General features: G+C 43.4%; 2 protein-coding genes across 3 annotated transcripts; one reads left to right on the top strand and one right to left on the bottom strand.

The window, feature by feature from the left end:
- Positions 1-258: 258 nt before the first annotated feature.
- spcs3 (signal peptidase complex subunit 3) lies at positions 259-5,350 on the bottom strand. The gene is made up of 5 exons (XM_020658028.3): positions 5,065-5,350; positions 3,149-3,222; positions 2,821-2,897; positions 1,660-1,775; positions 259-475 (listed from the first exon to the last, which is right to left on the bottom strand). Exons 1-5 carry the CDS (start codon positions 5,205-5,207, stop codon positions 343-345), a joined length of 543 nt encoding a protein of 180 aa, XP_020513684.1. The 5' UTR covers positions 5,208-5,350; the 3' UTR covers positions 259-342.
- An 883-nt stretch (positions 5,351-6,233) lies between these two features.
- On the top strand, positions 6,234-13,454 carry LOC109977926 (ankyrin repeat and SOCS box protein 5-like). 2 transcript variants are annotated; one of them, XM_065955002.1, is made up of 7 exons: positions 6,234-6,546; positions 8,595-8,674; positions 10,719-10,826; positions 10,918-11,071; positions 11,281-11,415; positions 11,806-11,997; positions 13,053-13,454. In XM_065955002.1, exons 1-7 carry the CDS (start codon positions 6,426-6,428, stop codon positions 13,178-13,180), a joined length of 918 nt encoding a protein of 305 aa, XP_065811074.1. In that variant the 5' UTR covers positions 6,234-6,425; the 3' UTR covers positions 13,181-13,454. The 2 variants fall into 2 exon arrangements, with proteins under 2 accessions (XP_065811074.1, XP_065811079.1); XM_065955007.1 differs by lacking the exon at positions 6,234-6,546 and adding an exon at positions 8,161-8,384.
- The last annotated feature ends 560 nt before the right edge of the window (positions 13,455-14,014 follow it).

Below are 14,014 nucleotides of genomic sequence, written 5' to 3'. Positions count from 1 at the left end.
TTATATAAATAATGTACTAATATTGTTCTCTCATGATATGAAACAGGTGATAACACTTTATAGCACTTTAAACAGCTGAGAGAAACAAACATGCTGATGTCACTGAGTCAGACATTTCAGGTGAGTGTGATTCTGCTTGTCGCTTCCTTTATTTTTATAGTGCAGATTTTAGAGAGACAGGAAATATGGTGTCCACTGACAGCAGAGTTTCTGTTTGTGTGAAATGTTCTAATCTGTGCAAATAATTACAACAGAATCCACAGTTTCACCTTTTATTACAAAGATTTTGTTAAACAAGAAACACAAACAGGGTGTGTGTGCGTGCGTGCGTGTCTAGGTGGATCAGTAGCTCCTGGTGGCCTCGTATGATTCTGGGAAGGGGAGGCTGATGTGACCGCTGCCAGCCACTAAGGGAAGGATTCCTGCGTTTGGGACAACGTTCCAGGACAGAGACAGAGTGATATTCTTGTTGGCCCTGCAGGAGAGACAGACACAACCGTCAGCCAATCAGAGAGCAGATAACATTCAACCTGCAAAATCTGAGAGACAACGGGTGCGTTCGAATTGTCCCTCCTATCTCCTTTCACTATTCACTTCACCTTAACCCCGTGAAAACGTCATGAGGTTAAAGAAAGATGTTAGGAGAATTCATAAAGGACTTAGGGAAAGGCGATCTCGTTGCTCTGACAATCCGACCGCATTTTCCACTAGGCCACGTCATTAAATGTGACGGGCCGGCGGAGGTTAATGACGTGGGTCTGACGTGTTGAAACTACAATGTTCCGAAAATGGACTACAAAAAACGCATCTAAAAAACTTTCCCCTGTGCCTTCTTACCGGTGAAATAATCCTAATTACCACGAGGTTGGGATTGAAATAAAAGAAATATAGACTACCAGTGAAACCATCACCTTCCTGTCCACTCAAATCAACATAAATATGATTGTATGAAATGAAATGTTACATTTATGCAAAATATAGCCTACACATAATGTTTTATGCATACACATGTACAACTGCACAAAGGATTCTTAAGAGAATGAAATATGTTGAATAAAACATCATCTGGATAAAAATGTGACTTATCTTTTTATCCCTTACATGATCTGTGTCACTTGACGATCATCGTTCATTTCCGTGAACAGTCGGATGCGCGACTCGCTTTAAATGTTGCGGCCGCAAGGAATTGTGAGGCGGCATATCTCATCTCCTCTCATAAAGGATGGTCCAGTGTATCCTATGCCAAAGGAGGTTATAAAGGAAGCATTGACCCACCTTTCCTTAACTTTTAGAGAATTCGAACGGCTCTTATCATGGCCGCCACTTAAATGCTTCTGGGGTTAAGGTAAAGTGGATAGTGAAAGGAGATAGGAGGGACAATTCGAACGCACCCAACCTTCAGATCTGAGAAAATCAAGAAAACACCCAAAAAGGTGAGAAGACTGAAAACAACTAAATCAGAGAGGTCCTTCTACCTGGTCCTTTAACAGTAGTGTGTGTGTGTGTGTGTGTGTGTGTGTGTGTGTGTGTGTGTGTGTGTGTGTGTGTGTGTGTGTGTGTGTGTGTGTGTGTGTGTGTGTGTGTGTGTGTGTGTGTGTGTGTGTGTGTGTGTGTGTGTGTGTGTGTGTGTGTGTGTGTGTGTGTGTGTGTGTGTCTGACCTCAGTCCATTGCCGTCATCGAAGAAGAAGTATTTGGACTTCGTGTCTCTGAGGTTCAGTTTGGTGTTTTCACCTCGAAGGACGATTTTATCCCAAAGAACCACCTGGTTCAGAGCCTGAAAGCACACACAGTTTATTATCGCTGTCAGTATCTATGTGATGATCAGGAGGGGTGACCCCATATAGCCCAATCTTCAACGATTTGTTTGAAAGAGCCTCAGTCGACTGACAGTCTCACAGTCGAGCACAAGGATTATTCCATTCCAGCCTTGTGGGGGTGTTTACTTTACTGTGATTTGTCTGTTTTCCCCAACAAGTAACAGCTTATCTTAATACCAATTTATTAATTCTGAAAATGATTTGAATCAATCTCCATAATTATGCAAGAATATCAAAGTGTTCAAAATTTCATTGGCTACAAGAAACGTCAGTCTAACACAGTCACATGCATTTGGCCAGAATAGAACAGGGGACGGCACCTCCTTCCAACTCAGGCTCTCATTGGCTGTTATAGGCGGGGAACAGTGAAAGGAAGGTCATAATCAGCCATGTAATATATCAATCAAAAGTTTAGAGTGGGGGCACTGGTGGAGTAGTGGTTAGTGCGTGCACCCCATGTATGGAGGCTATAGTCCTCCAAGCGCAAAGCCCAGATATCGCGGTCAGATACAAAACATTCATTAAAACACATGATTACAGAGTGGGCTGTCAGTGTGTGTGTGTGTGTGTGTGTGTGTGTGTGTGTGTGTGTGTGTGTGTGTGTGTGTGTGTGTGTGTGTGTGTGTGTGTGTGTGTGTGTGTGTGCCTGCTGTTTTGTAGATGGACAAGTGTAATATTGTTATAAGGTCACCATAACACAGACTAAAGTGAGAAAAGGGATGGAGCAAGTCCTATCATAGAATAAATTGTTATGCCAAGTCTAGAAGTCAAATAGTCTAATCATGTGCTTTAAGTGTATGTTGCAAATGAGAATATGGAAGTAGAGCAGAAATAAATAAAAAGAAACACTTCATCAAACGCTGAATACTCATGTCGATCTGTTCACTCCTAGAACTGAGAATTTTGCATAGATGACACACTGAGAAAATATCTTTCATAAATGTGGTGTGTGTGTGTGTGTGTGTGTGTGTGTGTGTGTGTGTGTGTGTGTGTGTGTCTTACGTTGCTCTTGGTGGCGTACTCTGCTGACATGTAGAGAAACAGCTGTTTGACGTTCCAGTCAAAGATGGGCTGCAGATGTGGAAACAGTTAAAGAAATAACTGTGTGTACGGACCAGAGTTACAAAAACATAAAACTATGAAATCATCATTATTTGATTAATTAAAGGCTTTGAGTGATTGAGTATTCTGTGAGCATGAAAACTCAGCAGATATCATTAAATATCATTAATATAACTAAATATAAACAGATCACAGCAGTTCTTAAATATCATTAGATCTAAGTAGATCTCACATTTTAACAGGTGTTAGGTGTGTTTATAAAGGATATCGGCTGAGAGGTCAAAGGTGATGAAGCCCAGGTCACTGCGCTCTCTGGGACCTGTGAAGTCGTCCACGTTCTTCCTGTGAGGACAAGAAGACACATAAAGACATGTGAGTACACACAGAGACAAGAGGACAGGTGAGGACACGTGAGTACACACAGAGACAAGAGGACAGGTGAAGACCCGTGAGTACACACAGAGACAAGAGGACAGGTGAAGACACGTGAGTACACACAGAGACAAGAGGACAGGTGAAGACACGTGAGTACACACAGAGACAAGAGGACAGGTGAGGACACGTGAAGACACACAGAGACAAGAGGACAGGTGAAGACACGTGAAGACACACAGAGACAAGAGGACAGGTGAAGACACGTGAGTACACACAGAGACAAGAGGACAGGTGAGGACACGTGAGTACACACAGAGACAAGAGGACAGGTGAAGACCCGTGAGTACACACAGAGACAAGAGGACAGGTGAAGACACGTGAGTACACACAGAGACAAGAGGACAGGTGAGGACACGTGAAGACACACAGAGACAAGAGGACAGGTGAAGACACGTGAAGACACACAGAGACAAGAGGACAGGTGAGGACACGTGAGTACACACAGAGACAAGAGGACAGGTGAAGACCCGTGAGTACACACAGAGACAAGAGGACAGGTGAAGACACGTGAGTACACACAGAGACAAGAGGACAGGTGAGGACACGTGAAGACACACAGAGACAAGAGGACAGGTGAAGACACGTGAAGACACACAGAGACAAGAGGACAGGTGAAGACACGTGAGTACACACAGAGACAAGAGGACAGGTGAGGACACGTGAGTACACACAGAGACAAGAGGACAGGTGAAGCCACGTGAGTACACACAGAGACAAGAGGACAGGTGAGGACATGTGAAGACACACAGAGACAAGAAGACACATAAAGACATGTGAGTACACACAGAGACAAGAGGACAGGTGAAGACACGTGAAGACACACAGAGACAAGAGGACAGGTGAAGACACGTGAGTACACACAGAGACAAGAGGACAGGTGAGGACACGTGAGTACACACAGAGACAAGAGGACAGGTGAAGCCACGTGAGTACACACAGAGACAAGAGGACAGGTGAGGACACGTGAAGACACACAGAGACAAGAAGACACATAAAGACATGTGAGTACACACAGAGACAAGAGGACAGGTGAGGACACATGAAGACACACAGAGACAAGAGGACATGTTTTGTAGCCGTAAGCTAGCTTGAATGTTTATACTGAATGTTATTATACTTAATCCTAGCGTTATCCTACCATTTATTTAGTTAATTGCACTTAAATACGATATAAAATGCACGGTATAACACTCATTATACAGACAGGTGTAACACAGGTGTAACACAGGTATAACACTCATTATACAGACAGGTGTAACACAGGGTTGTGAGCGGATGTTAGCAGCTGTTGGACCGGTGTGATGCCTGCCTGCCTGCCTGCCTGCATGCACATCGCAGGACTATGCAAAAACATTGCAGACACCATTTCTTTACTGCCGATTTTAGCATCCACCCTTAAAATACTATATTGCAGGATTTTGCATCCACCCTTCAATTTCCTCTACAGACATTTCAGTCAAACGCTGTTTGCAGACTAATGAAAATGCGTCTTCTATCGTGTCTACAGAATAATAAGGACACTTAACTTTATTAAGTATACACTTCACATATTTTATCATTGCAGATTTGTCGCCAGGAATAAGATTTATACCGATGTCTGACACTTCCGCGAGGTGCAGTAATTAGCAGGGATGCATTTCTCGACATAACACCGGCAGTCTACGGGTTTCCATATGCTCATATTCTCTCTTTGTTATAGTAACTTTTAAAATAGCGTTAGTATTCAGTGTGATAAAGAGGTATTCTTACAGCATGACTCTGGAGACGTGGATGTCCACCGGCACTCTGCGGTCTTTGAAGGCGGTGGTGACGAAGCAGCCAAACGTTAACGCCGCCATGACGCTGAGGGAGAAAGCGAACAGAGAGTTCGCTCGGGATAAAACCGTGTTCATCTTTAACCCGGGTTAATTTATCACAAATTAATAGATTACACAGGCTGAGCGTGGACAAGGCTAACAATAATGTTAGCAGCTGGGAGTACAAACCGGGAACTCGGTCGGCGACTTCACAGTTTACATCTACTTCCTGTATGTGAGCTTCAAAATAAAAGCACGTATAATTATAATACGTAATAAAATACGTACATTTTAATAATATGACACAAACTATTTCAGGTGTTTTTGAGAAACTTTTTGAAGAACTGTCCTCCCGTCGTTGTGATGATATAATATTCTGTTGGTTCTTTAGATACTTTAACTTTTATGACTGTAGCATGTAGTTCCGTGTCTGTGTAACTTTAAATTGACAGATCAGAAACAGGAAACAGATTTAAATAATAGCGACGAGTCAGCGGAAGAACGTTTTTTTAAATAACTTTATTAATTCAAGTAAACACAACAAACCATTTATTGAATGAGCTTTTTTTTTTTTTTTTAACTCAGGAAACGAATAATAACGAATCAATCTATCAATCTGATGACGGGTATACTGCCTAGAGAGCTGTGCGCATGTGAAATTACCGGTAAGTTGCATTTGAATTATAAATGTGAAACATATTTGGTCCATGTACGAAGGACCATATTTGCATTAAAGTTGCACTACAATTTAAAATAAAGATGTTAAATGTTGTTGCAACACAGTTTTAATGTAATCTATTTTAGTTTGACTTTTTTTTGTTTATAAAATGTTCCGAAAATAAATAAATCAATAATGAATTCAAACGTTATTTAAAAAGATCACTCTGTTTGGAACACTAAGAGTTAAATTCAGACTCCATATGACACACACACACACACACACACACACACACACACACACACACACACACACACACACACACGCACACATACACACATATACACACGCACACACACACACACACACACACATATATACATACTCACACGTACACATCTGTCAAAAACATGTAACGAAGGGGGGATGTTATGTGTGGGCTGTCCACTTCAGGGACAGAAATAGCCTCCCTCGTGCACACGTGTGCGTGCATGTGAGGTGGTCACGTGCTCTAAACAGGACAAAAACAAAGCGCGCAGCCAATCACAGAGCAGATGTGAGCCATCTGCAGTGAGTCGGAGTTTTGAGACAGTCACAGGGAAATCCGTCAGTGTGGTACTGACAGCGGAGATCCAGAAAGCTGCAGTGCGTTAAACATGCCTGATGTCCCGCCTGCAGCTCCGGAGATGTCCCGGAAAAGAGGCGCGGACCCCGGGGCTCCTCCAGAGCTCTTGCCGGAGAGGAAGAAGACCTGCTGGGGGATCCTGACCAGCCAAGGTTGGTTCCGTCTGCGGGAGGGGGGGTTACAAACATTGGGTGGGTGGGGGGGGGGGGGGTCGAAGAAAACATCAGCTGAATTAAACAAAGTGATGTCATAACACTCAACTTTTTTTCAATTTTCTGGTCGCAGCCTGTCAGGTCATTGAACTCTATAATTATTTCTTATCAGCAGGAGACTGACAAGATTTACTGTATCTTGTTAAAAATTAAACATAGTACATAGTACGTTACCATTGTAAACAAGGGTTGTCATGATACCAGAAATATAAACTTAAATATGATTCTGGTAATTAAAAAACTATATATATATACCTGTTTAATACCACTGTAACAAAAATAGAAGTCCTCCTAGAAACCCAATATTGGGTAATTTCTTGTTTTTAAATGCTGCCAATGCAATTTTTTGGTGGGTTCATTCCTCTCGTTCACACCTGTCTTATGAAATAGATATAGGCTAGTTTTTTTAAGCTTCAGTACTCTTTGATACTCTTGATCATTAAAAAAACAGATTATATCATGGCATCGAAAAGTATCACCATTTGGACAATGTTGTTATGAACACAGACAGCTTTTTGGTGTTCACTGTTTTTATGAATGAATTGTTTATTTCTTGCGTATTGTTTTGTTTTTTCTCTCTGCAGCAGATGACCATAGTCTCACTCTCTCTGCTGTCTCACTGTTCTTTGATGTTTAACAATCATCCATCAGTGTAAACACTCGCTGATCACATGACCTCATTATTATGATCACATGGTTTTAAAGGTGGGGGGGGAGAGAGGAGATGCAGGTTGGATTTAAGAAAACAGTGTAAATCTCTCTGACTGTAGCTCTTTAAAGTGAATAGTTTCCATGACAGTAAAGTTAATATTTGGCAACGTTTGCCGACGTCATGTTGTAAACACCGATCCACATGGATGTTTTATAGATCAAATGATTCATCAGTTTGTCTGAGACATGATTGATTTCAAGATTTATAATAAAACTAATCAGCATATTTTCAGCTCTGAATCAGAACATAGACTTTTGATGAACAGGTTAAAAATTGATCAGAAGTTTTACAATCCCCCCTGGTTGCAGACTGCTGTTGTAGGTTGAGGTGTATTATGAAGGCATGCAGTTAGTGAGGTTGCAGACATCTGCACTGATCAATTTTATTTTAAAAGTTGGGGTCTTAAGCCTGCTCTGACTTTAATCTCAGAATTCTGAGATCCTAAAAAAAAAGTCAGAACCAAAACATTTTTTTTCAGTGGCCCTAATCTTCTTCCGTATCAGTCAGAGCTGGTGAGAGGATATCAAACTAAAATGAAAGAGAGAGAGAGAGAGAGAGAGAGAGAGAGAGAGATAATAAGAGCGAGAGACATGGATATTTGAAAGTGTTCAGGTCTCACAGGTTTTTCACAAGTCAAGTAAAAAGTGTTTTCTGTGGTGTTTGCTGTTGTTTTTTTGTTGACCTTACCAAAATGGTCGCTGTCACATACCATTGTGAGTATTTCAGGGTCAGACTGTCTAAATATGGCTGTCTCAGTGTGAGTGTGTCTGCAGAGGGGGAGAAGAATTTAAAACGTGTGTGACAGCAGAGAGTCAGAGTTAGCTGCTACACACACTGGTTTTTTAGTCCAACTGGTTCGTTAGTTAGTTAAATCTTTTGTGCTGAACCTATGCAGGCCCTTGATCAGTTAGCTGGTAGCTGTTATTTTTAGCAGTAGCTCCAGAGTGAGGGGTCACAGTCAGAGGTCTGCAGCTGGTCTCTGCAGCTCGTGTCTCTGCAGCTCGTCTCTGCAGGATGTCTTATGTCTATCAGTGGCTGGACGTGCCGTGGGGGGACGGAGATATGGGTATGATCCACACATTACACACTAGAAGGGAAAGAGGGGCAGATATGCACAGAGAGAGGCAGATAGAGGGGATAGGTATACACAGGGAGGGACAGACAAATGGAACAGAGTTGTGTCCAATGTCCTGACTTAAACACAGTCCCATCCCACCGCCAAAAGCCATATAGAGCTGCTGACACATAGAAACCCCATCTCTCTCTGTCGTTTCAGGTTCATGGGCTGATCGTTCTCCTCTTCATGAAGCAGCGTCTCAGGGTCGACTTCTCGCCCTGCGCACTCTGCTTGCCCAGGTAATAAACTCATACACACATAGATGCACATTGATACATGCACACATGGGTGACACGTGTCAAGGAGCAGCCTGTCTCTTTATTGTTTTAATTCTTTGACTGTTTGCAGCAGTCTCACATGTGGTCCAGATCAGCTCTGTGTTTCAGCAGCTCTGTGTGTTAGCAGCTCTGTGTGTTAGCAGCTCTGTGTGTCAGCAGCTCTGTGTGTCAGCAGCTCTGTGTGTCAGCAGCTCTGTGTGTTAGCAGCTCTGTGTCAGCAGCTCTATGTGTTAGCAGCTCTGTGTGTTAGCAGCTCTATGTGTTAGCAGCTCTATGTGTCAGCAGCTCTGTGTCAGCAGCTCTGTGTCAGCAGCTCTGTGTCAGCAGCTCTATGTGTCAGCAGCTCTGTGTCAGCAGCTCTGTGTCAGCAGCTCTATGTGTCAGCAGCTCTGTGTCAGCAGCTCTGTGTCAGCAGCTCTATGTGTCAGCAGCTCTGTGTCAGCAGCTCTGTGTCAGCAGCTCTATGTGTCAGCAGCTCTGTGTCAGCAGCTCTGTGTGTTAGCAGCTCTATGTGTCAGCAGCTCTGTGTCAGCAGCTCTGTGTGTTTGCAGCTCTGTGTGTCAGCAGCTCTATGTGTCAGCAGCTCTATGTGTCAGCAGCTCTATGTGTCAGCAGCTCTGTGTCAGCAGCTCTGTGTGTTAGCAGCTCTGTGTGTTAGCAGCTCTGTGTGTTAGCAGCTCTATGTGTCAGCAGCTCTGTGTGTTAGCAGCTCTGTGTGTCAGCAGCTCTGTGTGTTAGCAGCTCTATGTGTCAGCAGCTCTGTGTCAGCAGCTCTGTGTGTTAGCAGCTCCGTGTGTCAGCAGCTCTATGTGTCAGCAGCTCTATGTGTCAGCAGCTCTATGTGTTAGCAGCTCTATGTGTCAGCAGCTCTATGTGTCAGCAGCTCTGTGTCAGCAGCTCTGTGTGTCAGCAGCTCTATGTGTCAGCAGCTCTATGTGTCAGCAGCTCTATGTGTTAGCAGCTCTATGTGTCAGCAGCTCTGTGTCAGCAGCTCTGTGTGTTAGCAGCTCTGTGTGTTAGCAGCTCTGTGTGTTAGCAGCTCTATGTGTCAGCAGCTCTGTGTGTTAGCAGCTCTGTGTGTCAGCAGCTCTGTGTGTTAGCAGCTCTATGTGTCAGCAGCTCTGTGTCAGCAGCTCTGTGTGTTAGCAGCTCCGTGTGTCAGCAGCTCTATGTGTCAGCAGCTCTATGTGTCAGCAGCTCTATGTGTTAGCAGCTCTATGTGTCAGCAGCTCTGTGTGTCAGCAGCTCTGTCTTCTGCTGTAGTTTTCCCTGAGCATTTAATTCATCTTATAATAGAGTACTGTTAAAATGACCTCATGTTGTAGTTAAATATTTTACCACTAGATGGCACTGTTGTTATTTGATAGCTGTAGGTGTCAGGCATCATAATGCCTTGTCATGTTTAAAAAACAGTTTAGTTTGTGTTTATGGATTAAGATCAGCCGCCAGATTTTATTTTTAGCCGTTAATTTGTTCAGAGACAATTAGACACGAAAGGAAACACTGGAACAAACACATGATTAAGACAAATGCTGCTCGCTGATTGGGCCCATCAAGTTATGCTCTACTAGTTGATGAGATGAACCTTACGTCTCTGTGATGACCCAACAATGGCACAACTTAAGTTGTTAACTAACTAGTTTTACACTTAGGGTTTAGTTTGGACGTAACACCAGAATTTAAGACACAGAGTCTGAGATCCAGATCAGAACAGAGTCTGCACTTTCAAAGATCCAGTTTGAACTTTTACCACCTCTTTAATATAGTACAGTTAAAGTTTTATCACCTCATGTCCTCAACTTTTCACTTCCAAGTCAACATGTCACACAGTGCAGTTTTCAGTGTTCAATGAGTCCCTTCACAGCTTGTGCTTACTGTCCTGGTTGAGTAAACATATGTATGTTCATACTCTGTATGAGTTTAATCTTTAAAGTAAACAGAGGGAGTGAGACCGTTCAAACAGAAAGACTGACTGTTTCATTATCTGACTGTCTCCACTTTTCAGGGTTATCACGCCAACATCGTCACCATCGACCACGTGTCTCCTCTGCATGAAGCGTGTCTGTCAGGACATGTGGCCTGTGTCAGAGCGCTGCTCAACGCTGGAGCTAATGTAAGCTGACGTTACTCTTATCATTTTTAATATTTTTAATATTAATACCCTGTCCACTCACGTGTTTGTGTGTGGGTGTGTGTCGGTGCAGGTTAATGCAGCCACCATCGACGGGGTGACTCCTCTGTATAACTGCTGTACCTCTGGGAGTGTTGGCTGTTTGGAGCTGCTGCTGCAGAACGGAGCTCACACACATACCACACACGCACACTTCCCCTCGGCCCTGCACGAAGCCTGCAAGAGAGGTAAACACCTTAAAACAGGTTCACTCCTGACCGGTGAGATGTGAACATAATGAGGGACACATTTAACACAACGTCTCAGGGTTTGTTTACACTGAAGGTGCTTTAAGATATAAATGTTTATATCTGAGTCAGATTTTTTTTGTGCAGAGAGGTGAGGATCTTATGAACATTACAGAACAGAGGAAATAATGTGTCACCTATGTGTGCAGGTAACAGTCAGTGTGTGGAGATTCTGCTGTCTCATGGAGCTGACCCAGACTACGAGGTGTCTCACCTGGGCTCGCCTCTCTACATGAGCTGTTTACACCGACACACCGAGTGCTCCAAGATTCTGCTGCACACAGGTAAGAAGCACTTCCTGTGTTACTCCTGTGTGGCTTATATCGCATCTGTATCACATTTATTACACCTGTGTTACATGCATCACAGCTGTGCTATCTGTATCACACTGGTGTTACCTTCCTCACTGTGTTACCTGCAATACAGCTGGGTTACTTCTATCACACCTGTCTCAAACCTGTAATCACACCTGTCTACAAGCCGTGTTACCTGTATTACACTGGTGTTATCTGTCTCACTGCTGTGTTACCTGTCTCACACCTGCCTCGGAACTGTAATCACACCTGTCGCACAGCTGTAACCACACCTGGCTCACAAATGTGATCATACAGGTCTCACAGCTGTGTTACTTGCTCACACTTGTGTTAGCTGTCTCACCTGGTCTTGTCCTGTAGGCGCCAGAGTGAACGTCGGTCGAGGAGCGGACAGTCCTCTCCATGTGGCGGTCAGAGCGGGCGGAGCTGATCTGGTGTCACTGCTTCTGGAGTATGGAGCTGACGTGAACATCAGAGACGGGAACAATCAGCGTGCTGTGGAGCTGGCTGCCACTGGTGGTCAGACACAACAGCTGCTGCAGAGCTTTGAAGGTTATTGTCAAGTTGACCTATTGTGGTTATCCCCATCTTAAAACTCACCTAGAGTGTTACATTGCTTGATATTAAACATAAACATATTTTGGAGTAATCCAAGGATAAGTCTGAAGAAACGGCTCGTTCTGCTTAACACATGCGAGAGTTCCGCAAGACTTTCACGAGACAGCTTCGAGCCTCAATGAAGGCAGGTGGAGACGTTTTCATTTGCTGTTCTACCAGCTCACGAGTTCTGCCCCCCGTGCACTGTTGCACCAGCTTTGCTCAAGTTCTGTCCTAAGTTATGGTGTAAAGTCTACACTAAACCTTACATTGAAACTAGTTACGTTTTAATTTAAGTAGTGTCTTTGCTTTGTTGCACCAGGTAGTGGAGTAACTTCCAATCAGTGAAAAGCATTTTTTTATTCAGCGTTCATTTGAGTGCCTTACGGTCTCTGAAAAAAACTACCAGCTGCAAATAACTTCCATTAACTGCAGTTGATCCACAAACAGTGACGAAAATGTATTTCACATATGACAAAGCTAGCGGACCAGTTTGATTCTTTGTTACGCACCAGAGTTTCCTTAAACATCCACACCACCCAAGAGATAATGAACTACCCAACAAACAGACCAGAGTTCGCTTCAAACAGCTTTGGTGTGAATTCACCCTAAACGTAATTGGTGTGTAAACCCTTTAAACTCTCTTCAATTTAAGTTCAAAATAGGCTATGTTTGAACTTACGCATAGCTGGTGCAACCTAGTGCTGGAGGGCTTTCTGAAAGCTGGACGATCTAAGGAAAGTGGGCATGTGGGGAGGGGAGCCTTAAAGAGACAACAGCTGGAACGAAGCATTTCAGGCAGAGGCTGAAATCAGGGTTTGTACAGACACCAGTGTAAGAGAAATTTGTTTTTTGAGCTGCAAATCATGCAAAGATACTCTATAGGTTTCACAGACACACAAGAGAAAAGGTGAAAGTTAGTATCATATGGGATTAATCATAGGAGTCTTCTCTGATGTTTTAACAAAGACACCTGTCTCATGAACATCTGGATCTCCCTCTCTTTCCAGTGTCTCCGAGGACTCTCTGCCAGCTGTGTCGTCTGCAGATCAGGTCACTGATTGGTCGGTCCAGACTGAAGCTCCTCCCCGTGCTTCCTCTGCCCCCCCTGCTCACGGATTACCTGGATCACACGTAGGAAGCGGAGGGAAACACCCGCAATACAACACTAAACATGTCTTTAACAGTTTAAACACACATAAACATATCACCATGGTAACCGTGTGTTACATCATCATGGCATCACATTATGCTGTTTGTGTTTTAATGTTTAACCAGCATCACTCCTGTTTACCTGACTCTGTCAGCTGATCTCTGACCTCATACTGTCTGTGTGACATCATGTAAACGCTTGATTTATTTAATATATCTGCCTGTTTGTGTGAAGAATCAATAAATGATCAATGAGCTGACCTCAGTGAGCATCCAATCGTCTGTCAGCGGGGAGCAGAAAGAAGCGGGGCTCCTGTGGTGATGTAACAGACTGATATGAAGACTTGCCTACAGAGGTGAAAAGAGCCCTCAAAATGGAAAAAACATCAAATGTCCTCAAGGAAGTTAAACTGTCAATAGATTGTAATTCAAACTTTTTATTTATTTTTTCCCAAAAATCTCTCAGTCTCAGTGATGACCCAGACTGATAGACAGGTAGACAGACACAGAGATACACAGACTGACAGAAAGACAAACAGTCAGAGAAATACACAAACGGACGGACAGACGGACACAGACAGACAGAGATTGCAAACTCTGGCATTCTGTCTTATTTGCACAAATATATTGGCAATATTTCACTACCTTTTCTTCCCACTTCGAAGCCAATGCAGGGCCGTTTCCAGATGCGTGGCATGAGCCCTCCTTCAAAAAGTATGATTGGCCTTTTGCCATGTCAGAGGTGGGACTCTGCAAGTAGTTTTCTTTACATGTCAGTGTAGAATATTTTCTTTTGTAAGTACGTTTAGATGTTGAAAGA

The sequence above is a fragment of the Labrus bergylta genome, chromosome 1 (assembly GCF_963930695.1).
Source record: "Labrus bergylta chromosome 1, fLabBer1.1, whole genome shotgun sequence".
Taxonomy (NCBI): domain Eukaryota; kingdom Metazoa; phylum Chordata; class Actinopteri; order Labriformes; family Labridae; genus Labrus; species Labrus bergylta.
This window is presented reverse-complemented; position numbering and strand designations above follow the sequence as displayed.